The 25,466-nt window shown below is 32.4% G+C and overlaps 1 protein-coding gene across 1 annotated transcript; it reads right to left on the reverse strand.

The window, feature by feature from the left end:
* Positions 1 to 3,303: 3,303 nt before the first annotated feature.
* LOC145242359 (uncharacterized) lies at positions 3,304 to 17,409 on the reverse strand. The gene is made up of 2 exons (XM_080105363.1): positions 17,263 to 17,409; positions 3,304 to 7,548 (listed from the first exon to the last, which is right to left on the reverse strand). The coding sequence occupies exon 2, from the start codon at positions 7,440 to 7,442 to the stop codon at positions 6,489 to 6,491; it is 954 nt and encodes a 317-aa protein (XP_079961489.1). The 5' UTR covers positions 7,443 to 7,548; positions 17,263 to 17,409; the 3' UTR covers positions 3,304 to 6,488.
* Positions 17,410 to 25,466: the final 8,057 nt, after the last annotated feature.

Genomic DNA, 25,466 nt, shown 5'->3' on the forward strand with positions numbered 1-25,466 from the left:
CTACGTCATGTGATCCCGTTCTGCTTGCTGATTGGGAAAGCCTCTCTTGCACGCCAAGTCTGCCACTAGGTGCATTTTCGAGTTGAAAAATTAGTTACTGTTTTCACGCTGTGTATAAAACTCGAGGAAGAGAGGGTTAAATATGTTAAAGTTATCGATATATTTGATCGAGGTCTAAGGCAAGAATGATTTGTGAGGCAAGGAAAGAGATCTAATGATTTGTGAGCAGTTTATTCGTCCTGACTCATCTGTAAAAGGAAAGAATTGCTGATCCCTCCAGAATATAATATATATATATTAGCTGATTTTTGGAATGTATCTCGGGCAAATCCGAGATGAAGGAAATTTGAGAGAGAACCTAATTTTAGTCTTAACTGGGCTTTAAAACAGTTGAAATATGCGATGGATCCACAGAAATTAATTATCTCAGGATAAAAAGGAAACTTGGGATATGTCACGGATAGTTTCTAGTTACCAGAAACCTCAGTATTAGAGATTTACTCAGATGTGTGAACTTTACATCGCGTTTCTTTATTACCAAAATATTATTCATTTAATGATCGCAATTTTATGGAAATACTCACGAGGAATGACTATAATTGATGATGCTAACGGATCAATGGAGAATGAACAAGTTTAAACGAGAAGAGGAAGGAAGACTAATGTTTCTAAAGAAACTCAGAATAAAAAAAGTAAATCATGCTCTTTCGGCAAGGGAAGTGAATCCTCCTCTCTTCTTTTTTCTCTCTTTTCTCTCTTTTTCACTCTCTCTGCTTTGCTCTTTCGAATGTTAAAATACAACTTTACTTGTAAGCTAGATGGACAACTCTTGGGAGCCGACCAATTATAGACTTTCCTATCAAGACTTTGTACTTAATAAAAATCTTTCCTTTCAAGTTGTTTTATTTTTCCTTTTCTTTTCCACATGAATGATATAGGATACTGTCAGGGTTGAGTATATTTCTAGCATGTTAGAAAGAGCTCATCTTTTTGGCATTAATCTTTCAAATGCCTTCTATGTTTGTGTTCCAATTAACTTTACCTGTGAATGTTGGAATAATGAGCTCTCAGCTAGAGTAATACAGTCCTGGTTAAAATCATGAGACCACTTAAGAAAGTAAGCGTTTATGCATATTATCACATTTTTAATCAAACAAATGGTTGAAACCATTGCCAAAAGAGAAAATATGATGGAAAAAAAGGAAATCTGCTTCATTCGAAACCTTAACCCTGATCTAATAATTATTTTTTAAAAAACAAACATTTTTACCTGGTCAAAATGATAAGACCACTGATAATTTATATTGTTTGATCAAAAATTCGATAATATGCGTAAACGCTTACTTTCTTAAGTGGTCTTATGATTTTGACCAGGACTGTATTATCCATGGCACTCGATAGGTTCTTTGTAATTGCTGAATAACAAAGATTTTTTTTCTTTGTAGCATCAAATCTTACTATCCATTTACGTACTCATTCTACGATACACTGGAGATCATTTTCTTGGGTACTGTCTTGGATAATATGCACCTTCGTTTTTCCCATGTGTCTGATACAAAGCATGGTGTCATCAGTAAGTTTATTGAGCTGGGACACAGTTTCATCAAGGAGGTCGTTTATGAATATCAGGGAAAATAAAGGTTCAAGGATCGATCCCTATGGCACATAGCATTAATGTCATGTTGCTTGGATGTACGGACATCAAGGATAACATGAATTTTTCAGTTGTACAAGTACGTAATTATATTGAGTATTCATCCTGCAATAACGCACGATTTAATCTTCATGAGAACGCCTTCATACCTTCATGTCAAACTCTGTATTATGAATATAGCAAGAACTACTGCTTTGACTAGTGCATAGTATATGCGTTTAGAGGTGGTCTTTAGGATATCCACAATAAAACGAGCTTTCCTAACTCTAGACTATCGATCAGAGAAAAGTTTTGCATTTACAAGATGGTGGACTAGTGTTTGGTTAATCAATGTTCAAAATTTAAATGAAGAGAGGTAAGAGACTAATAGAGCGATAATTGAGCTGAATTTTTAAATACTGCTAAAATTGATGTAGTTCTTTAACTATCAATGAAGCAAGATTCGGCAAGGCATGTGTTGTAGTGTTTGGATAGAAAATGAGCTAGTGCAACAGAGCATTCTTTTAATAGAATAGTACGGATAAGATCAGGGCCGCACCTGTTGGAGGTTTCTAGGATTTTTATGAATCGTGAACATGATGAGAAGTGATTATCAGATCATTAGGTGTATCTTTTGTCTGCAAAGGGAATTGGGAGGCATGATTTATGGCGTCTAGAGTGAAGTAAGAGGCAAGTTAAACATTTCAGCCTTCTTAATTGTCGTACAAGCAGAATCATGGTTGTTGGATGGTGGAGAAATTGTTGATTGCCCGTTATTGTGTTTGAAAGTCAACAAGAATCTATTTAGCATGTACGTTCAAACAAATAAAACATTTATTCACGCAAGATCAAACTTGTCTCAGTCTACAAGGACATCTTAGATGAAATAAAATTTCTTCAATAAACTGCACTGCATACGTCATTCAAACAATATATTCAATAACAAGTATTTAAAATTAAAATTTATGAACCCGAAAACATTGATCCAAAATAATCTTTAAATACTATTTTTAATATTTTTGGTAAATAACGCACATCTAAAAATAAATAGATGTTGCCTAATTCTAGGAGGATTTCTCTAACGCACAAAAGAAATGACTTAATCAGGCTTATTCTCTATTGGAAATGTTATTTTGATTTGTCATTTTCTTTCATTTTGGGGGCGATGTTTTTCTTTATTTGAATATAATAATGTGCTGAAAAGATTTTCCCATACAAAAAAATCTTGAGGTTTATTTTTATTTTACTTTTTAACATAAAAGTATCATTAAAGTGTAGCATCTGTTTTGATACTAAAATTAATCGTTTGTCTCATCACAGTCGTATTATTCTAAAGTGTGTACTTCATCATTAGCTGCACAAAAATTGCTGCAATCTTTTTTCACTAATCGACCAGAAGAAAGATCATAGTATCAGAAAAGTACTACATTTTAAGGTTTATTCTGTTTATGATTAAAACTGAAATAGAATACTATATTTTACAAAAAACTCTGAATTGAACATATTGACTGCCAAATAGTTTATTTTAATAATTAAATATGCTTAGTTTGAAACTAAATTTTCCTTTGATATTTTTTAATGACAATTATAATTACATTTGCCATAAAATGGAAAAGAAAGGAAAGTCCGCTTCTCACATCTTTCTAAATTACAAAAATAGATTGTTTTTAAATATCTTTAAGTGTCTTCATATTTTTCTGTCTTAAATAATAAAGGCAAAAACACTGAATAATTTTTGCAATCATTTAGCAACAAAAAACGGTGCTAATGCAGAGAGTGATGCGCGCTATTTTTAAAATCGTATTTTCACATTTAATTAAAGTTTTATGATGTTTTTTTATTCAATTGTAAGGTTAAAGTATAGAATAGGTACAAAACACCCTCCCCATGTTAAGAATGGCTTTTTAAATAATAACGTTATTATTTCAGCACGGATCACTCTCTGCATGAGTACCTAAAAAACACATGTGTCCAATTTAACATTAGTTTTTTTTCCTTTATTCATTGCTTCAGATTTTAATGGAGATTTAACCAAACACATATCACATTGTATATCGCTAAAAATCATATAAAATCAGATTTTCTCCAAACTGTCTCAACATTGAAATATATCAAATAACATCATGCAGATCTTTATGATGTTTTTTCTACAAATAACCAAAAATGTTATGTTCATACAAATTAAATTTTACATGTTAGAATATTTCAAATAACATTATGACAATAATAGTTTTGTTGTTTTTTCTCCAAGTTAACAAGTTCTTACTACTTTCATACATGTTGAAGTTTCTCACTATTGTAACATAGCAAATAACACTTTGATAATCAGTTTTTTCTTGTTTTTATTTTTCCAAATCAACAAAATGTGAAATGAAGTGTATCTTTGCTTTTCTCTAAAGAAAACTATAGATAGACTAATTGCTGACCAGGAAACGAAAATTGTATTTATTAGTACTGAAAAAAATAATACAGAATTCACAAAAAAACGATACGGGGGTAAAGTAAGATACATGGTCAGTTTTAATGTGGGAAAAATCCAATTCTTGAAAAATGGAACACTCTGGATTCAACTTAGAAAAAAATTGCCGCAGTCGAGAAGGACTTTTCCTTCATGAATCAAAGACAGAATATACTAGGGGTAGTATTAGATCAAAAAGCCAAGCAATCATCTTAATATTCTTTTGTTGTTTCGAAAGTTTAGCAAATCAATGTTTCGCTTTTTCGTTTATTTCATCATCAGTTTTCAATTTTCATTTTGCTAATACAACATTAAATTTCTCAACTTTGAATATACAACAAACACATCAAAGTACATTTTGTTTTGTTTTTTTTTGGGCTAAGAAAATAAGACTATTTTTACACACAATAAATTTCCTTAACCTTAGAATATATCAAATAACACTTTGGCAATCATCATCTTGTTTTTCTCAAAATTAAACTAAAATGTGAAATGAAAAGTTTCTCTTTACTTCTCTGTAAAAAAAGTTATAGCAAGCAATAGACAGAGCCTTATTACTCCTGAAGCAATTTTAAGTTTGCAAAAATAATAATTTGTCTGGGAGTCTTTAACTCTAGGAAGGTTGACTATCTAAGAATAAGATGGCCTCCCTCTGACGAAAAGTTGGTACAAAAGTTTTAGAAATCTTGACACAAATTTTATGGTGTCTTCTTTCTCTTAAATAGATGATTGAACAAGATCTATAGATCGATCTCACCGCACAATAGGTATTTCTATGCCCATCCTGACTATATCAAAATTATTTCACCATCAGTTTTAAATAGATAATTATTTCCATCTTAATTTTGCTGATACATCAAATCTCTCAACTTTGAATATAAAACAAACACATCACATTACATTATTTTTTTTCTTCTTAAGAAAAAAATACTTTTTTCATACAAAAAAATTTCTTTAACTTTAGAATCTATCAAATAACACTTTGGCAATCATCGTCGTTTTTCGCAAAATTAACAAAATGGGAAATGATGTTTGTCTTTGCTTTTTTATAAAGAAAGCTATAACAAGATTTACTGCTGCCAAGAAAACCATAATAAAATTCACACAAAGCAAAAATAAAATATGAATGGCTATGTAACATTCGTATTTACTTCATCTATCAACATTAGAAGGTTAATCTGACATTTTATCAGGACAATATTTATTGGGAATCTCTATTATTCGATATTCTAGGAATTTAAGTTTGTGGAAGTTAATTTATAATCTAAATCTGTATCTCATTGTTATTGAATTAAATAGGTATTTTTTATGAAATGAAAATAATGCATTTTAGTTGAGAATCTTTGCTACTTCACTTATGAAATGAATAAAATCGATTTCAGGTGTACAGTACAAACTATAGAAGCATCCGCATTTGGAAATGTCAATTTTAAAGCAAAAAATTGGTTCTTGCTCAAAATAACATTTGGAAATATTTAGACGATTACAATTCATATGTTACACTATATTATGCTAACATTTTTAAAGTTGACGTGTTTAGTAAAATGCTTGATTTTAAAAATTTGCATTCTAATAGTAAGCAGTAATCGATATACAATATATAGTAAAAAAACATCTAACAACAAAAAACAGATGGATTGATTTTTACAACTTAAATAGAAAAGCCTTTACTGCGCTTAACACATGAATTTTGATATTCAAATATCCCATTAGAATTCTTTTATCTCTCAAACGTTGTTAGTAAAGAAGTTAGGAATATTAATTTTTATCTTGCTGATTGATCAGTTAACTATGTTACAGTATATTTTTCTTTTCGTCTCTTGATCTTACAAGATTCCAAGACAAGATTTCATTAAGCCTGGTTGAATATCCAGTTTAGTGCTCTTAGCATAGGTAATGTCACTTAAGAGAAGATGCACCAATCCTTGTTTAAGACAATGTAGGGTAATCATACTGAAGGGATTTTATTTGGACTTTGAATACTATTTTATTTTTAATATTTGTCAGGATGTACATGTAGGGAGAAGTATTCTCCTGTCAGGTTGTCCTGACATAGCCTGCCTAGTGGCCATTCATGTTCTCTCAATTTATATATGTGTTAGCATATATATATGTGCGTGTGTGTGTGGGGGGGGGGGTGGATATGCATGTATAATTTTCATTTTAATAAAAAATGTATTACTACGAGCAACATCACTTACAGAGAATGTGCACCAATCCTTGTCCAAGCCAGTGTATGGGTAGCCATACCTCGGGGTTTCGTGCTTTGAATACTAAATTATTTTTAGTATTCCATCAGGATTTACTTGTTGGAGGAAGTATCCCCATGCCAGGTTGTTCTGAAAAACTCTTGTACAGACAGGCATTAGACACTCAAGGACAGTGTCTAGCAGACATTCAAGTCCTCTTATCTTTTTTGTGAGATCGAATATGTCTTTTTAAACTGTATGACCTTGCAAATGCAGTGCTACATACATCACAAGAATAAGGTTTTTCCCCCGTGTGCGATCGTATGTGGTTTTTTAAATGAGATCTAATCGTGAATGCTGAGCCACACACTTCACAAGAAAAAGGCTTCTCCCCAGTGTGAAATCGCATATGCCTGTTTAACTCAGGTGACGTTACAAATGATGAGCAACAAACGTTGCAATAATAAGGTTTCTCCCCCGTGTGCGTTTGTATGTGTCTCTTTAAAAGAGTACTAGTTGTGAATGCTGAGCCACACACTTCACAAGAATAAGGTTTCTCGCCAGTATGATATCGCATATGTATTTTTAGATGAGATGAATTTCTAAATGATGCGCTACACACTTTACACAAATAAGGTTTCTCTCCAGTGTGGGTTCGCATGTGTGTCAATAAATTACCCTTTTGTGTAAAGGATGAACCACACTTTTCACACGAATGTATTTTCTCGCCAGTGTGAATTTGTATATGCCTATTTAAATAAGAACTGCTTGTGAATGATAAGTCACAGATTTCACAAGAATAAGGTTTCTCTCCAGTGTGATGTCGAATATGTATCTTTAGATTAGATGAATTTGTAAACGATGAGCAACAAACTTTACATACATAAGGTCTCTCGCCAGTGTGAGTCCGCATATGCGTCATTAAGTTACCCTTCTGTGTGAATGATGAACCACAAACATCACATGAATAAGGTTTGTTGCTTTCATTTTCAATTTTCTTTGTGTGGATTCGTACATGTTTCTTTAACTCACTTGATGTTGCAAAAAATAAATTACAGACTTCACAAGAATAAGGTTTCTCCTTGGTGTGCATTCTCATATCTTTCTGCACATCTTCCCCACGAATGTGTCTCTGTATACCTGTTTCTTGTAGGGAATTCATGATTTTTACGCTTTTATTTGTAAGTTAAATCTTGGGAATTGTCATCAATTGAGGTTTCTATGTGTGTGCATAGAATCTATTCATGTTCATTTATTGTTGCTGGTTCCTGTGAATGAATGAGATATTTTATTTAATGTTGCATGCATATATTAATTAACCCTAAATAAATTACAAATTATATCAAATATTAGTTACAGAATTATTTTTTCTCCAACAAATTCTCATTTTCTTAAATTCATGACTATTCAACTACCCTCATTTCTACTTTTACTAATACAGGAATCGCACATTATAACTTTTTAATGCTGTAGTTACCTTTGATTATTAATACCTTATAAATTGTCCTTAATTTACTTACAAATTATATATGAAATAATGTATATAGATCTGTTTCTAATCACCTGACTCTCTCTTTATATACTAATATATACACATACTAATGCTTTCTTTCTAAGTACAGTAAAGATTAGAGTTATCATTCTATGTCCAGAACAAGCCAGAAAATTACACTCAAGCTAAAAACCAGTGCTCATCTCTTTTGTATCTTCGATTATTTCTCTTGACTTTCAGTTTAATAACCCAGACGTCTGATAACAGTGTTCTTGAAATATACAAACTATATTGTTCTCAGTTTTAATTATACTTCCAAGATTTAAATTAAAAAATATACTTACCCTAATTTTCTCTCATTATACCATTGAAAGCTAGTATTCTATACTTTAATATTTTTATTCTCTGTTTACTGATATTTACAATTAAGTACAATAGTGATAATTTCTTTGTCATAATAAATTTTTGTATTAATCATTGCCATTTTTATTATAGAATCATAAATGCTACTTTGTTACTATCGCTCCCTCCCTATATTGTACTATGCCATGTAGCTATATTTACTTTTTAAACACTTAAAAATATTTAATCTTTATTGCAAGAATCTCATTCATTAGAGAAGATATAACTGCAATATATATGGGTATGTATCCTCCCCCCTCTCCCTCTCTCTCTCTCTATATATATATACATGATGGATCCTGTCAATTTTCACATATGAGCTCCACCACAACAACTAAGTTGTTCAGAAATGCACACAGATGTTTTGTTTTGGCTTTGTGCATAAATAACAACACTTTTTGGTCCAATGGCTGTCACAATCAGCTACACTGAAACGTCTCATTGTCACATCAAGATAGTACAGCTGCTGAAGAGATCCTTTTTTTTTTTTACATGGAGTTCACCATTTATCAAGGCCCAATGGCCACTCGGGGATAAGGGTTATTGTGTGTACAGTAATCAATGAGATAGTGTAGTAATAGTATTGGAGAATTGATAAAGTGTCATAACTTAAGGGGGCGGTTCATCAGAAATTTGTTTGTGTTGGACTTGAAGACATTCAGGTTGAAGTCGGGAGGGAAACAGGCAAGCGGAACAGAGTTCCACAGGTGTGCAGTTCTAAGAAAGAAGCTTTGTTCATGGAATCTACATTTTGATTTAGGCACAGATAAGGAGTGGGGAAAATTATTGATGGTGGTTTCAGCTAGTCGGGTGTTTTTTGAAAAAGATTGGCAAGAGGGGACCAGAAAATGGAGTTCAGACGAGCACTTGCCACGGAAATAATGATAGAACAAAGATAGGCTCGCTCCGTCTCTTCTGTGGGAAAGAGGTTGCAGGGAAGAGAAAAGGGTATCTCCCACCAAGCCACAAAGTCTATTTTGTACTCTGTCAAGGCAGGATAGGCTGTTTTTAGCAGCTCCTGCCCAGATGTGACAGCAGTACTCCATCATTGGACGTACTTGGCTTTTATATAGATAGAGAATTGCATCATTCATGAGATATCTTCTGGAGCGGTAGAAGGATTCCACCATTTTTCCAGTGACTTTGGCCACAGACTTGATGTATGTGTTCTATTTCAGATCAGGAGTAAAGGTCAAGCCCAGAAGCTTATCAAAACATGGGGCCTCCCCTAGATGAGAGCCATACATTTCAATTGATGCTAGATGGGGATCAGAGCGTTTATGATGTAGAGATAGGAGCTTGGTCTTAGATGCATTAGCCACCTCTTCCCCCACTGTACCATGCGCTCAAGATCAGAGAGAGCATCATCATTTACGGCCTTTGATGTGTTGCCATAGATAGTTGTGTCATCAGCATAGATGTTAACGAAAGATTTTAGTATGTGTTTTGGGAGATCATTGATGTAGATCAGGAAGAGAATTGGGCCCAGTATGGACCCCTGAGGGACTCCAGCATTAATACTGTGGGCCTCTGATTTCTGCCCATCAACCACTACTCTTATGAGCCTATCAGAGAGAAATGATTTAATGATCGAGAAAACATTTCCAGTTATACCGTAGCTGGAAATCTTGTGTAGTAGGCCTTTATGCCAAACCTAATCGAAGGCCTTTCATATGTCAAGAGCAATTGCCCTAGAAAGGAAGCCTTTGTCGAAAGATTTGCTAATCCTATGAGATATAACCATTAGCACATCTGCTGTAGATCTAGCAGAACAGAAACCATATTGCGTGTTGCTAAGAAGGTTATTTCTGCTGAGGTGGTTGACTACTTCTCTATTTATTGTGGATTCCAGCAACTTATGACACACAGGAGACTTACTGGTCTGTACTGAGAGGGAGATGACTTATCACCTGAATTCTTAAATATAGGGCATACTGATGAGGTTTTCCAGGGTGTTGGGAAGCACTTCTCCTTAAGGCAATGCTTAAACAGTTTGGTAAGTATGGGGGCAAGTTCTGGTTGTAATTTTTTTAACACTATAATTGGAATACCGTTAGGACCAGTTGCTTTACTGGAGTCAAGGTTCTTGATTAGCTTGGCGACCTCACGCACAGATATTTGTATGTTGCATACCGTGTTGTCTGTTATAGGAGGGAATACGGGGAGTTGATGGCCTTCGTCGCACAGGGTAGAATTTGCCGCAAACTTCTTAGCAAATAGTTTGGCCTTGTCGGATGCTGTCGAGATGACCTCTGGTCCATTGATGATAGTTGGGATAGAACGCACGTTTCTGTTCAGGATCCTATTTGTTATTTGCCAGAACTGGTGGGAACCAAGCCGCTGCTCAGCTATTTTGGATTTAACGGATTGAGCATATAGTTCTCTTGCAATTTTTATTACTCTTTTACAGTGGTTGCTGGTGGTCCTGAAAGCAGCTTTAGTCTCAGTACATCTATTACGTTGGTAGCTATGGGAAAAGTGATTTCTGTGTGTGATGGCAGCAGCACATTCAGGGGAGAACCATGGTTGGCTGTTAGGTTTTTGTTGGAATTTTTTGGATGGTATAAATTGGTATATGCCTACAAGTAACCATTCGGTCAGGTCTGATACTATAGAGGACACATCCTTTTTAAACATAGAATGGAGAGGTAGATCAGATATGAATGTACGGAAGCTATCCCAGTCCGCCATAGAGTATCAGTATACAGTACGGTGGAGAGGTACGTCTGTAGATTTATTATATTTCATTTTTATCTTAACTGATACAACGCAGTGGTCTGAGGATCCCAGAGGAACATGAGCATAGCTCAGGGGAAGTGGATAGAAAAAGGTCTAGAAGGCTTGTGTATTGACTGGTAGTATCAGGCACACGGGTGGGCTCGCGAACAATCTGAGTGAGGTCATAGGCAATGGCAAAATCATGACAGAACCTCCCCTCATCATCAGTCTTATTTGAGTGGGTCAGCCATTCCACATTATGGACATTGAAGTCACCGCAAATGTGAATGTTAGCCGAGGGATGAGCAGACAAGATGTGGTCAATTTTCTCTGATATACTCTTAAAGACAGTAACTCTGCTGTTGTGAGGGCGATAGAGGGCAAATATAAATGCGGTGGTGTAGGCAAGTGCAACCCAGAAGCACATATAAGGTAGATTAGGGTCTTCTCTGGAGATATCCCTGCCAAATGGCAAGCCATCTTTAATGTAGACACATATTCCATGCCCGTGGCGATCTTGGGGATCAAGTTAAAGTATCCTTTAATTATGAACTCATCTAGGGAGGTGGTCGGCCCTATTCTTGTTTCGCTTGGAAAGAATATGTCAGGTTTTGTCTCCTGTAATTCGATTTCAACCTCTGGAAGGTTAGAACGTAGACCCCTGATGTTGGAGAAGGAGACATGGTAGTAGGGATCTACGTTGGAGGATGTCGTTCTAGGTTTATTCGTGTTTTCTTTTTTGAGATATTTCATGTTGAGGATTTTGGGATTTGTGAAACAGGTCAGCATACTTGGTTAAAGCAGAACAGAGAGGGAAACTAAGAGAGAAAAGACGGGAAGATTTTTTTTTTCTTGTAGCACATGATAACGTGAAGATGTAACAATTACCCACTAGTATGGCATCGAGAGGCCTCACCAGAGACTACTGCATGGTCCAGAATCCATCCACCAAATGACAATACAGCAGCCCCAGTACTTTGCACCTGCTGATAGGACAGCCTCCTTAGTGGTTATTCCAAGGTTCAGGTCCCTGACTATCAGGCGGTTAACGTCAGCCCAGATGAAAATCCTTAATATATATAACAATTCAATAAGTATGTAACCATATTTTTTTTTTACCTAAAATACATTTAGTTTAAATCCCATTATACTGCAAAAGCACCATTGCATTAAATATTTACATTTGTATGCCTTAAATCCTATAAGTTTCTATATTGTTTGTTCATTATTTTGATTTATTGTAAACAAATAGTCAACTGTATTCATGTTTTGTTACATAAAGACATCTTTGATAGTCAATAAAAATCCACAGTGGCTAAATTTTAACAGTGTTCAAGAAAAATAAATAAAAAGAGTATGTTAAAAATTTTGCATAGGTTCACTCTATGGTAATCCATCCTCAAATGAGATTCTACTTTTTAAGGTGAGTACATCTAAGCATATTTTTTTTTTAAATGTGCAATTATTTCAGAATTTAGAATGGATAATCAATATCGCATATACTTTCAACATAGGATGACCTCTAAATTCTGGGTCAGCGGTTTCTAATTCGATAGCATTTTAACATCCTATAACCAATTTTTTTTTTTTTTTACTATCTTCTCTATCCCAGCGTTATGAACATTTAGAAAAAAAAAATGAATAATAATATTTGGGATAAATTGTAAAGATCATTATTTAGTATTTATTTGGAAACATGCTAATAATAATTGGGTTTGTATTACTGTACACATAGATTCGAAAAAGTTGTCAAAAAACAAATATAGAACAAATAAATGTTATCAAAGGCAAGATAAGTTACTTTTCTACCTAACTGGATATAATTCACGTGTTTTTATTCAGTGTAACATGTTTATTCAGCTCGAAAAACATGCAATGTTTACCGATGTATTGGAAAATTCAAAATGGCAGCCGACTGTCTCTCGGAGAGGGTACGTTTGGGAAAAAGTATTATAAATAATAAACTAGACAAAATACTGTTAGAAATTCGCTCAATATATGTTACCGTGACATAAGTTGACATGTATTCGGTTGTTTTCTAACAGTATTTTGTCTAGTTTATTATTTATAATACCTTTTCCCAAACGTACCCTCTCCGAGAGACAGTCGGCTGCCATTTTGAATTTTCCAATACATCGGTAAACATTGCATGTTTTTCGAGCTGAATAAACATGTTACACTGAATAAAAACACGTGAATTATATCCAGTTAGGTAGAAAAGTAACTTATCTTGCCTTTGATAACATTTATTTGTTCTATATTTGTTTTTTGACAACTTTTTCGAATCTATGTGTACAGTAATACAAACCCTAATAATTTTTACCACAAGTGCACTTCAACTCACGGGAAGTAATTTTTGGTTTTCATTTTCGGAAGAGTTATACTAATGAAAAGGAAAAACGATTCAAAATTAATGCTCATTTTCTAACCATTTTTTCTGCCAATTCAAAACGAATTCAATAAAGCAAGGAAGTATAATAACAATTACAATTAAATAAAGAAACATTTACTGAATTAACTTAAGTGTTAAAAATTAATAAACAATATTTCAAAATAAATTATTTTTAAAGATTTCAAATTTAAATCTAACATTCTATATTTCAAAATAATATTTTTTTAAATATACAAATAAAATTAAACATTCAGTTTAGAATATTATGAAATGGATGTTACTGTAACATATTGGATGAGTTTCTAACAGTGTTTTCTATAATTTTTTTAGTTTAAACTCATTTTCTAAACTTCTCTTATTTAGGGGTCAGCTCATTGACATTTTCCTTGTTCGCACCTATCAATAAACACTATGATTTTCGAACCAATTTAACGTTTTAAAGTGAGATAGGTAGAGGAGTAACTCATCTAGAATTTGATAACACTTGTTTATATATATATATATATATATATATATATATATATATATATATATATATATACGAGCAAACAGTTAATAAAACATGTTAAAAAACACTTTGAAATGAGTTAAAAACATATTTAATCTTAAAAGGAAACACTAGATAAGTGGATAGTCCTTAATCCGCAGAGTTTTGAAGAAATACTTTCCTTTTCATCAGAGGGTAGGAATTAGCAAAATGCGGGATCGGATTTTGCATGCAAAAGTATTTGATGAAACAACAAGTAAGTCAAAGATCTTACTTGAAAACAAAAAAAGTGAAGCAGAGGGAATATGGTGAAGAAAAAGGTGATTACACATGAATGGATAGTCTGGTGGAAGATAAATAATCCAGTGACGGTAAAATCCAAATGTATAACTTCAAGAAAGTTAAAAGAATTTCCATTTGCACAAGTAAAATCCAAGGAAATCCCGTAATTGGAAGAAGATGGTCCATAATAATCCAAAGGCAGAAATCAATGGAATAATTCACAAGGACTATCCACTTATCTAGTGTTTCCTTTTCAGATTAAATATGTTTTTAACTCATTTCAAAGTGTTTTTTAACATGTTTTATTAACTGTTTGCTCGTATTATAAGCTCTATTTCCTATTTGGTTTTATCGAGCTTTTACATCTGGCTGAGATAACTTTATAAATATTAATTCTTTAATATTTATAATATACTTTAATTTTACCATCTTGGATCATTTTGGTAAATTTAATTGTAATTTTTATTATATATATATATATATATATATATATATATATATATATATATATATATATATATATATATATATATATAAGTAGGTTGTAGTTTGCTTGAAGCATTGTTGAAGAAAATTATAAGGTAAAATTAAAAGCCAAGAACAATGCGAGATTTTTTTTTTTATATAGAGTAAAATTAAATGCAAACAAAAGAAATAAAGTTCTTTTTTTTTTTCTTTTTCACACAAATTTTAACTCTAAACAACAGTAATTTTTTTTTCTGTTGTATTCACCATTGAATACAACTTTTTCTGTTTATATCACCATTGAATACAACAGAAAAAAAATTACTGTTGTTTAGAGTTAAAATTTGTGTGAAAAAGAAAAAAAAAGAACTTTATTTCTTTTGTTTGCATTTAATTTTACTCTATATAAAAAAAAAATCTCGCATTGTTCTTGGCTTTTAATTTTACCTTATATATATATATATATATATATATATATATATATATATATATATATATATATATATATATTACCATTTTTTCGTATCTGTGTGGATTTTAAAACAAACCTGAATTTTCTTGTTTCTTTTTGTTGTTGTTTGAAAAATATAATTTTTTTTAATTTATATAAAAATAAAAGTCTCCGTTAACATAATACCAGATAAATTTTAGAATAACTCTGCCGAAAAAAAAAAAAAAAACTCCAGGAGAGTTACAGTGTACCTGCACCTAATTGGAGAAAAGGTAAAAAAAAAATATGTCGTTACTATTTAATAAAGTTTTCTCTTTAATTCAACATGAAGGTCAGTTATTTTAATTCAAACATGTTATACACTTGAGCATAACTTGAGAAAATGTGAAGATAAAAAAATTCTACTCATTTATTTGTTTTGCATAAATATATTTCAGTTTTATCAGTTGATTTTAATGTGCGGAAATCTGAAAAGCAAGAACAGTAAAGCAAATTAAATTGATGTCTTGGTGTTTATCCATAAAAATATCCGGGTTAAATATGGAAAATTCAAATACATTAACAAGAAAACTCTTTGATATACTTACGTATCAGACAAAAGTAAATATCTAAACTAAAATTAAGGAAAATTATTGAGTTGAATTTTAATTAAGATATAAGCATACTTTATTGCATATTTCCGAGTTTCCATTGAATATAAGTTGGCGAATAGGCAGATCTGTCATTTTACATATATGGATAATAAGGAAAATACCATAACATTGATTTATGGTTTTAAGTAAACTTCCACTTGATAATGTTCCTTGATTTGAGGGTTAGTTACCTACTTTTGTCTGATGTATATAAAAAAAATAGGTACTTCTACACTTTATCGCCGAAACTGGAGATGCCATTTTATTTTGCGCACCTGTCGTTGAAATCCAAGGGAGAAATCAGTATCTAAAACTATGACTGAAGCATGAAATAAATAACATAAAAATTGGTACTTCACGGGGAGCATGGACCCTGCATAAACGGTGTTTTTATTTAATGATTGCTCCCTCAAAGCGTTTTCTTTCACTTTCTTCGTATATATATACTTATGTGTATTTATTTTATTTTTTGAATTTTTTTTCTTTGGGTAAATTTGATTCATACTTTTATTTCGTGCTTGTTTTTATTTTATTTTTATTTCATTTTATTTTAAATTTTTTATCATTTTCTTCACTAAATATTTTTTTGTTAAATTATTTTTTCATACATATTCAAATAATTCTTTTGGACCCCCCCCCCTTTTTTGCCCACAAATAGTACCTTCAAAATGTTTTCGTGATTAAATGAACCAAAGAAAACCTTTTGTGCATGCACTTTGAAGGAGCAATTATTAAATAAAAACACTGTTTACATAGGGTCCACGTTCCCTGTGAAGTACCAAAAAATTAAACTAGATAATGATGTTTCGGTTTCATTTAAATTAATTTGTTGTTGACCCTTCAAAGTTGCTTTAATTCAAAAAATGTTTCATTAAAATTTATTTGTTCCAAAAATTAAAAAAAAAAAAACACAACAAAAATATTTTATAAAAATCCAATGTTGCTTTCATTAAAAAATTGTTTTTATTAAAATCATATATTCTTACGCAAACTTTTCCATAAATGTTTTTACAATTATATTTTGATAGATTTTTTTATACAGTAAATGTTTTGGTTTTCAAATATCGCTCGCCCAGTTTAGACAATTATGAATGAATGTCATTTTCATTTTCTGTTTTTAATAAATAAATAAATTATATATATATATATATATATATATATATATATATATATATATATATATATATATATATACATTTCATGAAAAACTTTCCCGTTTTCATTAATTAAATCGAAACATTTCCAATTAAACAATTACAGATATATGTTATTGTTCTTTTTCACTTTCTTTATTTACTTTTTTTGTTTTTGTTTTTTTTCCCGGAAGTAATTAATATCTAGTTTAATTTCTTTGTTATTTATTTCTAACTTCTGTCATAGTTTCAAATACTGATTTATCCCTTGGATGTGTACGACAGGTGCGCGAAATAAAATGGCGTCTCCAGTTTCGGTGATAAACTGTAGAAGCACCAAAAAATATTTCTGTTATTTTATTTGGCACTGTTATATTACACCACTACTACACCAGTACAATTTTTCATGAACACCGAATTCTTTTTTTATTGCATTAAAATTGCAACGAAATTTTTTTAAACTCGAACTAAAAATTAAATCGTAAAAGAAACGCAATGAAAACAACTTCTGTAAGTGATTAGGCTTACCTTTATGTAATTCTGTCATATTATTTGTTTTCTTTGTGAAAATGAAATTAGTAATCATCAGAGGTTTTGTATAACGTAGAGAATTGAAAGTCATTGAAAGTGAAATCCATTTCTGATCATAATCAAAGAAGTGGAAGATTGATCAAGGGAGATAATTCATTAATAATTCAGAACTTTTTCACCGCCGATTTCGATTGGACCAAAGGAGGCCTACGTACTCAATCAGAATCTGTGGAGCTTGGAATCGACTTCTGAGTGGAGTAATACATGTACCAGCAACGTGACAATTTAAGGTAAATTTAGAAAGGTGCTGCTAGACTGCTGAACTACTGTGTCCTCTTTGTAAATTTTACCAGCTTTTCCCTACATGGCACTGAAGCAGAAGCACAATGGTTTTATTTGCCAAAATAAGTTGAAAGTTTGCCAAATAAGTATGAAGTCAAACAAAAAGAATAAGCTCTGTCATGTCTATCAACTTATTCCTTGGTCGTCGGGCCAAGATTCAGAATTGAACCTAATTAAAAAAAAAAAATTAAAAAAAAATACGGAAACAGTCACGGAACGAAAATGCCATATTCCAAAAGTCACATAAATTGATCAAGTTAATAAAGGTAATAATAAATTGATATAAGTGAAAGTGTCTGTCTGTCTGTCTGTGTACATTTCCCTACACAATAACTCTGTCAATTTTTAGTCTACAGACTCGAAATTTGATATACAGGGTACTGAGATTTGGGAAAATCTATGTGATCGGTGACTCTTCTGGCGGCCATGTTGTAAGCCCTAACGGTATTTTTGGAGATTACCACTTAATTTTCAAAAGGAAAAAAAATTATTTGTACACGTGAAAAAAAAGAAAAAGAAAAATGAAAATGTTTTCACGGTGAGCTACCCAATTCAGCTAAATTTTGAAATTAAATAAATTTATTGTAAAAAATCTTTTAAAAGATAAATATTAGTTTTCTGGGTTTATTACAAAGATAATTAGTAAAGTCCTAAGATATTGAATTAAATAATTTAAAAAAAAAACAAAAAAAACACCTTCTTTGTACAAAACATAAATTAATTAGCCCAGCCCCAAAACCGAGTGATTCTGCCGTCTCGTTCGCAAAACGCAACAAACTAAAATTTTGTAAACACGAAAATTACGTCATGTAATTAAAAGGGGGGAAGTTCTTTTGTTTTTCCCAGTCGCGCATCCATACATTCCTTTTTTGAACGTTTGTATTAATTTTTGCATTTTTTAATTTAATTATTTTTCTATGTTCCTATTTTTAAATTAATTTTTTTTCTGAATTATTGTTCAATATTATATAAAAGATATGTTACGCCGAAAGTTTTACATTCTTGCGAGCAACGAAATTATTAAATTCTTGCATATAAAAATTATGCGAACCCCGTAATTTAAAAGAAAAGTAGAAATATTTTTTGCAATTATAATTTTTTTGTGTGAAAATATTAAATAAGCAATGCTTAATTCAATGGTAATATCGGTAGTCCGAGAAATTCATTTTTCTTCGAGTTATATAGAATTAATTTAATACGGATTTAGGGGTTTTTTTTCGTAATGTTCCTGTAAAAATTATTTTATTTTATTTTATTTTTATTGTTACAAATTACGATGCTTTATTTATATTAAAAAAAAAAAAAGCAAAAATAAAGTCTTGCGTTTTTTATTTACTACTGAAAACTATAACTTTAGTAAAGGTATTTTTGTTTAAATAAAATAATACCTTTTTCCTCAGATTTAAATAAAAATAATTAGTTCATTATATTTCGCGATCATCATTTGATAAGTACTGAAAATTTCATTAAAATTGTTTAATTTCCTGATTTTTGGTGATTTTTTTTTTTTAAAGTAAAGGGAGGGGTCAAAATGTTTATACATTTTGAGCATCGGCATTCATTTTGCCCGTACCTAACAAGGAAGTTTTACCAAACAGAAAATCAAAAATTAAAATTTCAATTCGTATGTTTTAAAAGTTCTGAAACTGTTTTCAATTTTTATTTTCAATATAAGCTTTCGTTTATATCATTTTTTTTATCTGATCAGAACTCAACTGTGCTGGAAAAAAAATAAAAGAACTCTTTAACTTCTGCTTATGCTCTCCACGTGAGTAACTTCCCCTGACTTTTCCTTTTTTCTGTCATTCTTTCGTTAAATCAACTGCAGTACTCGTAGTGGCTCGTCCCTGCGTAGTTCTCAATAAATAAAATAAAATAAAGCTTCTCTCAAGCATCCCCAGACGTAGGCTTTTTTCTTACAATTTATTTTACTCAGAATGGAGAAATACTTAAAACCCACATATCTGGATTTGGATGCCATGAAAATGGATGCTGCCGCCACGTGGTAACACTGGAAGAGGTCATTCACTATGTTCCTCGAGGCAGTTAGCAGTTGACAACTAACAGACGACTTAAAACTCAATTAATTAATTAACCTGTTCTCTCCAGCAATATTTAAATACATTTCTGATATTAATGATTACCAGACAGCCATGAACGCCTTAGAAGAAGTTTTTGTTCAACCTAAGAACAGCATCTTCTGCCGGCATTTATTGGCAACTCGTCGCTAACAAACAAACAAAAGAGTGGACCAATATCTACAATCCTTGAAAGAACTCGTCAAGGACTGTGATTTCCAGGCCACGACGGCGATACAAGTGAGGCGTTCATCAGGGATTGATTTATAAATGGAATTATCAATCTCACATCAGACAGAAAACAAAAATTTTGACTTACATACTGCGTACCACCAAGCTCTCATGTTCGAGACGGCTCCAAAATAATTGGCAACATACACAGTTAAATTCCTTGACGACGTCTAAATTTACACCTAAAACAGAAGAAGAGGACGACCAATCTAGGTTGCCTACATCGACAATGTTACAGTTTGTGGAGAAAATCAGGCTAAGCATCATAATAATTTAAAATATTTTATGAAGGCTGTGGCAAAGTATGGACTAACACTGAATGAAAGTAAATGTCACTACTTTCTTGCTTCTGTAGACTTCCTTGGGTAAAAACCAGATTCTAACAGGCTCAAATGATTTATCAACTTGCCTGTCCCTCAAGACCTTCCTTCTCTTCAACGAGCTATGGGAATGTTTTCTCACTATCGAAAGTGGATGTTTAACTTTTCTGAGAAATCTTGCTGCAGATACCTTATCTCGAATTTGTTCTTCTACCACCTTTGCTGACAAATTACATTCCTTGCACACTGACTTATGCCATCCGGAGGTAACCAGAATGCTACATTTTGTCAGAACCAAAAATCTGCCGTACTCTGTAGAAGATGTGAGAGCAGTTATGAAGGCCTGCCAGGTCTGTTCTAAAGTAAAACCTAGGATCCTTAAGGGGGCACCTTAGATTCTCATAAAAGCAAGTCAACTATTTGAAAGAATTAGTGTGGGCTTCAAAGGACCATTACTTTCAAATTCTTGCAACCAGTACATACTGACAGTTGTTGACAAATTCTATCACTTTCCTTTTGCTTTCCCCTGTGCTGATGCTTCAGCTGAAATTGTCTCGAAATACCTAATTAGCCTATTCTCCATATTTGAAAATCCTTTTTTTGTACATTCTGATCGTCAAGCAGCGTTTATGTTGGACAAACTAAAGGAATTTTGATGTTCAAGACATTGCTACTAGTAGAACGGATCCCTTCAATCCTCAAGGTAATGGACAAGTGGAAAGATATAATCGTGTCATCTGGCAAATGGTGAGCCTGGCTCTACGGTCAAGAAACCTCCATATTATACATTGGGAAAGAGTATTAGATGTGGCTATCCACAGTATTCGCTTACTCTATCATCTCTACTAATTGTACTCCCCACGAACGTCTCTTCAATTTCCAAAGGAAACCACCCATTGGAGATTCCATGCCCATCTGGCTAACAAATGCTAAGTCTGTCTTTTTAAAGCAACATGTACACGGAAGCAAATATGAGCCCCCTAATCGAGACCATAGACCTAATTGAAGTTGATCCCAATTATGCTTATGTTCGTTTCAAATAATGGATGAAAGACAAGAGTGTCCCTACACCAATTGATTATAAACACAAATAAACAGAACATATACAGAAACAAACAATAACAATTGATTAATAACACAAAATAACAGAACATATACTAAATTAAATTAAAATAAGGAAAATTCGAATAATACAACATGAAATATTAATTAGCTGAACATTTATTGAATTAAAATAAATTAAGGAAAGTCTGAAATGAATGAAAGTTGTCATTGTATGAAAAATTGTATGACTTTATAAATTTATAGGTTTTAACATTATTGGAATGTGTGTGATTTTTTTTTATTTGAGAAAATTAATTGTTTTCTTTACAAAATTTAAATTATTAATAAAGCAAAAATTATCATTAACATTTATAGTTTGAGCAATCCAAATTCAGAAATGTATAATGCATTTCCTTTCCACAGGTACATGTCTCAGAAGAAGATAACCGTCTTTGAAATTAAAATGTCAATATTGTTTTGTTTCCAGTCCAAATTTTTCAAAACGAATATCACATATTTTATGTATTCACATCCACTTTTGGAGAAATGTTTTGAAAATGTATAGGGTCTTCTTAATTTATTTCCTCCATTTTGAAAGGAGTTCTTAAAAAATGAAAATAAAAAATTATCCAAAATAACAGTTATTTACAAGTGCCATTTATATATATATATATATATTTTTTAAATTTCTATATAATGCATGATTACCAAGAAGCATTTATTAAAAAGCGATTTAATTTTTGTAATTTATTTATACCCAAGTAGAAATTCATTAGCTTCACAAAATAAATAATAATTTTAATACACTTTGGTTCAATTAATAATTTAATGAATATGTAATTGGAGTGTTGAATTCCCATTTAATACCAGCAGCAGCAGCAACAACAACAACAACAACACAAATCTATGTGGGTACAAACAGATAAACTCATCCAAGCAAGGAGACTCATTAACAAGAAGAAAAGAAGCTGCCAAATTGTAGATTTTACCGTTCCAGCAGCCGATAAAATAAAGATGAAAGAGAGAGAAACATACGTGGAACTCGCCAGAGAACTGAAAGAAATAAAGGACATGAAAGAAATCAATATAATACTAATGATTGAAGGAGCATTAGGAACCATCTGAAAGAATTTGGAAAAAAAAAACTAGAAGAAATCGGTATCAACGGTAAGACTATGCAATGGGTGGTAATGCTGAAAACAGCTGAAATCTTAAGGAAAACCGTTGCACGCAGAAGCTAATTCACATGAACGACAAACGCAAACCAGCTATATAGAAACTACAACAGGTAAAACAAAAAGATGAAACCAAGAAAACAAAAAATTATAAATTGACTACCCGCTTCAGTATGAAAAATTGTATTGTCACCATCGACTGGCGTCACACCAAATCGTCGAGAATGGTCAGGGAGAATGGAAGAACCAAGGAGAGAAAGCAGTAACCAAACCTGAACTGAATGGGTATGAAGAGGACTGGGACTTTGAGGAGGTTTATTGCTACCAAATTCCAGTGATTATTAATGGGCATCATTAGCAAGAAATCAATGGCAAGTGGCTGTTGCGATGATGCTTTAGGGTTTGTAATGCTTTTAGGGCACACCCTAATAAAATAAATAATTCGATACAAGCTTCTGAAATGACAAACGCAACAACTTCATAAAAGGTCACAGAGAAGGTTTATTGAGGAGAATGTGGTATTTTCCTTGTAGAAAGCTGGACTCCGGCACCTGGTATTATCGCGGTAGTTATTCCAGTAGAATCGTCGATACCGTAGAGATAACACCGAGGTGGAGAGAGAGAGAGAGAGAGAAGGAAAAGAGGTCCATTCTGTTTGGTGTCTCTCTGCATAAGAATGAGTTGTTCTTCTTCAAACCGGATGCTGGCCGATTTCCTTTGGGGATAGGAAGTATCAATGCGCTGTACCCCTGACTGGTCAAGATGTGGCCGAATAGCACAGGGGAGAGGCATTGATTCGAGGAAGAAAAAAGTCCGATTTTTTTCTGCTACAATGCTAATTCATTTGCAAAGGTTATTGAAAGAAATGGAGAGTAGTGGAAATCTGGGGAGATTTGTTGTCACCAAGACTCCAGGGAACACTCAAGGTTGTTGCCAGTGAGCAATCTCTGATGATAGCTTGTTAAGGAGTATGGGAGAGTGAACAATGATAATAATAATAACCTTGTAAAAGATTACATAATTTATTTATTTTTTATAGCATTACTATTGTATTTTAAATTTGTCTCTAAGACATTGTTAATCATGCATATTAACGATATTCATTATTCGAAGTATAGGGGGGGGGGAATAGAAAATGCATGCTGGTCCTTAATCCCACCCTACTAAATTCAGTAAAATGATTGCCAACACCAATTGTCCATGTGTTGGTTCTAATCTTGGACAAAGTGATAGTAGTTCAGTGTTCCTCATCTTTTAATTTTTGCAATGAAAATTAAGCCTGTATTCTTGTGAAAGATTAATTTGTTTACTTATTTATTTTTATAACATTACTAGTGTATTTTAAATTTGTTTTTGAGACATTACTAACCATACATATTAACGATACTAATGATTCAAATGCGTAAAAATAGAGAAAAATGCATGCTGGTCCTTATCCCCCTCTCTAAACACAACAAAAATCTCGCTAACATCAATAGTCTCTGTGTTGGCTTTAATCCTAACTTGGACAAAGGGATAGTAGTTCAGTGTTGCTCATCCAAAGTCGAAAAGTTTTCATAATTTAAATCATGAGCTGCCTTAAATAATTGTCTGTATTTTTTCATATAGGCACTTTTATTGATAATACACACATAAAACTCTGGTCTCCTTCAAAGTAATCTCCTTTGGCTGCAATACACTTGTACTGTTTCAACAACTTCTGAAAAACCCTATGGACGTCCTCATGTGTAAACATGTCAATGACCCTCATCACAGCCTCTTTCATCTCCTCAATTGTCTCATAGCAACAGCCTCTAAGGTTTTCCCTGATCTTAGTGAATAACCAAAAGTCACAGGGAGCAATGTCTGGACTGCAGGATCTGAAGTGATCAGTTTGGCCATCTTGCTGCTATCATGAAAACGTCTTTCTTTCTGATCTTCTTAAAGCACCTTTGAAACAAACTTTGCACAAGTCTTTCACATCTTCAGTTTCTCGTGAATAATTGTGTGTACAGTTCCAACACTGACATGAAACTGTGAACTTATTGTCTCTATAGACATACGATGAGCCTTATCCATGAAATTCTTTAATTGACCAATCTATGCTTGTGTTCTAACTTCCTTACTCCTCCCACACCTCTCATCATCTCTCACAGACTCCATGCTTTCCTTAAATCTCTTGCTACGCAAAAACTAATACTCAATTCATGCAAGATGGTCCAAAAGCAGTCTGAAGCATTCCACGCATTTCTGTGGAATTTTTCTATGTTTAAAACAATTTTATTGCATATCATTCTTTAAAGTGTCCTCACGTCCAGATTGCATTTTTAAAATTCACCAGCTGAGACAATCAGGCTTTAGTAGGGTGTTCCAATTTCTGCTGTAACTGTTCATTTGAACCCGAAATCATAAAAATTGGTTAGTTATCTTAAAGATGTATAGCAATAACATACTGAATTTTCAAGCATCTACGTCAATTTTAAATGCCTGTACAAAAAAGTCTGGAAATTTATTTAAGGCACCTCGTAGGCAGTGGTGGCTCATGCATAGAACTGTGGAACTGTAACACCCCCAACTTATTTATGTTCAATATTATTGATAAAATAAAAAATATGTTCGTCTTTTTATTATTTTATTCTCTTTTTATGTGTACATTTTAAAATCCTTAAGTTTAATGTTGCAGACATTCCCAAAAGTGAAAATGTGTGCGTGTCTGTCTGTCTGTTTCCCTACACAATAACTCTGTTAATTTTCAGTCTACAGACTCGAAATTTGATATACAGGGTAGTGAGGTTTGGGAAAATCTTTGTAATCAGTTTTCGGCCAGAAATTTGGCTGTTAAGACGTCAAAGTTCAACGATTTCACCTTTGAGAACTCTACCAAACTCTTCCGCCAATTTTGGGTATAAACACTTGAAATTTTAGATATAGGTTCCTTCGACATGGATCTAACTTGACTTGAGCTGAAAACAATACATATTAAGGGGTCATAATAGGGGTCAAAGTTAAAAAAAATTTGACCTCTGTGGTCT

The sequence above is a fragment of the Euprymna scolopes genome, chromosome 21 (assembly GCF_053919585.1).
Source record: "Euprymna scolopes isolate OS-2025 chromosome 21, ASM5391958v1, whole genome shotgun sequence".
In the NCBI taxonomy this organism is placed as follows: Eukaryota; Metazoa; Mollusca; class Cephalopoda; order Sepiida; family Sepiolidae; genus Euprymna; species Euprymna scolopes.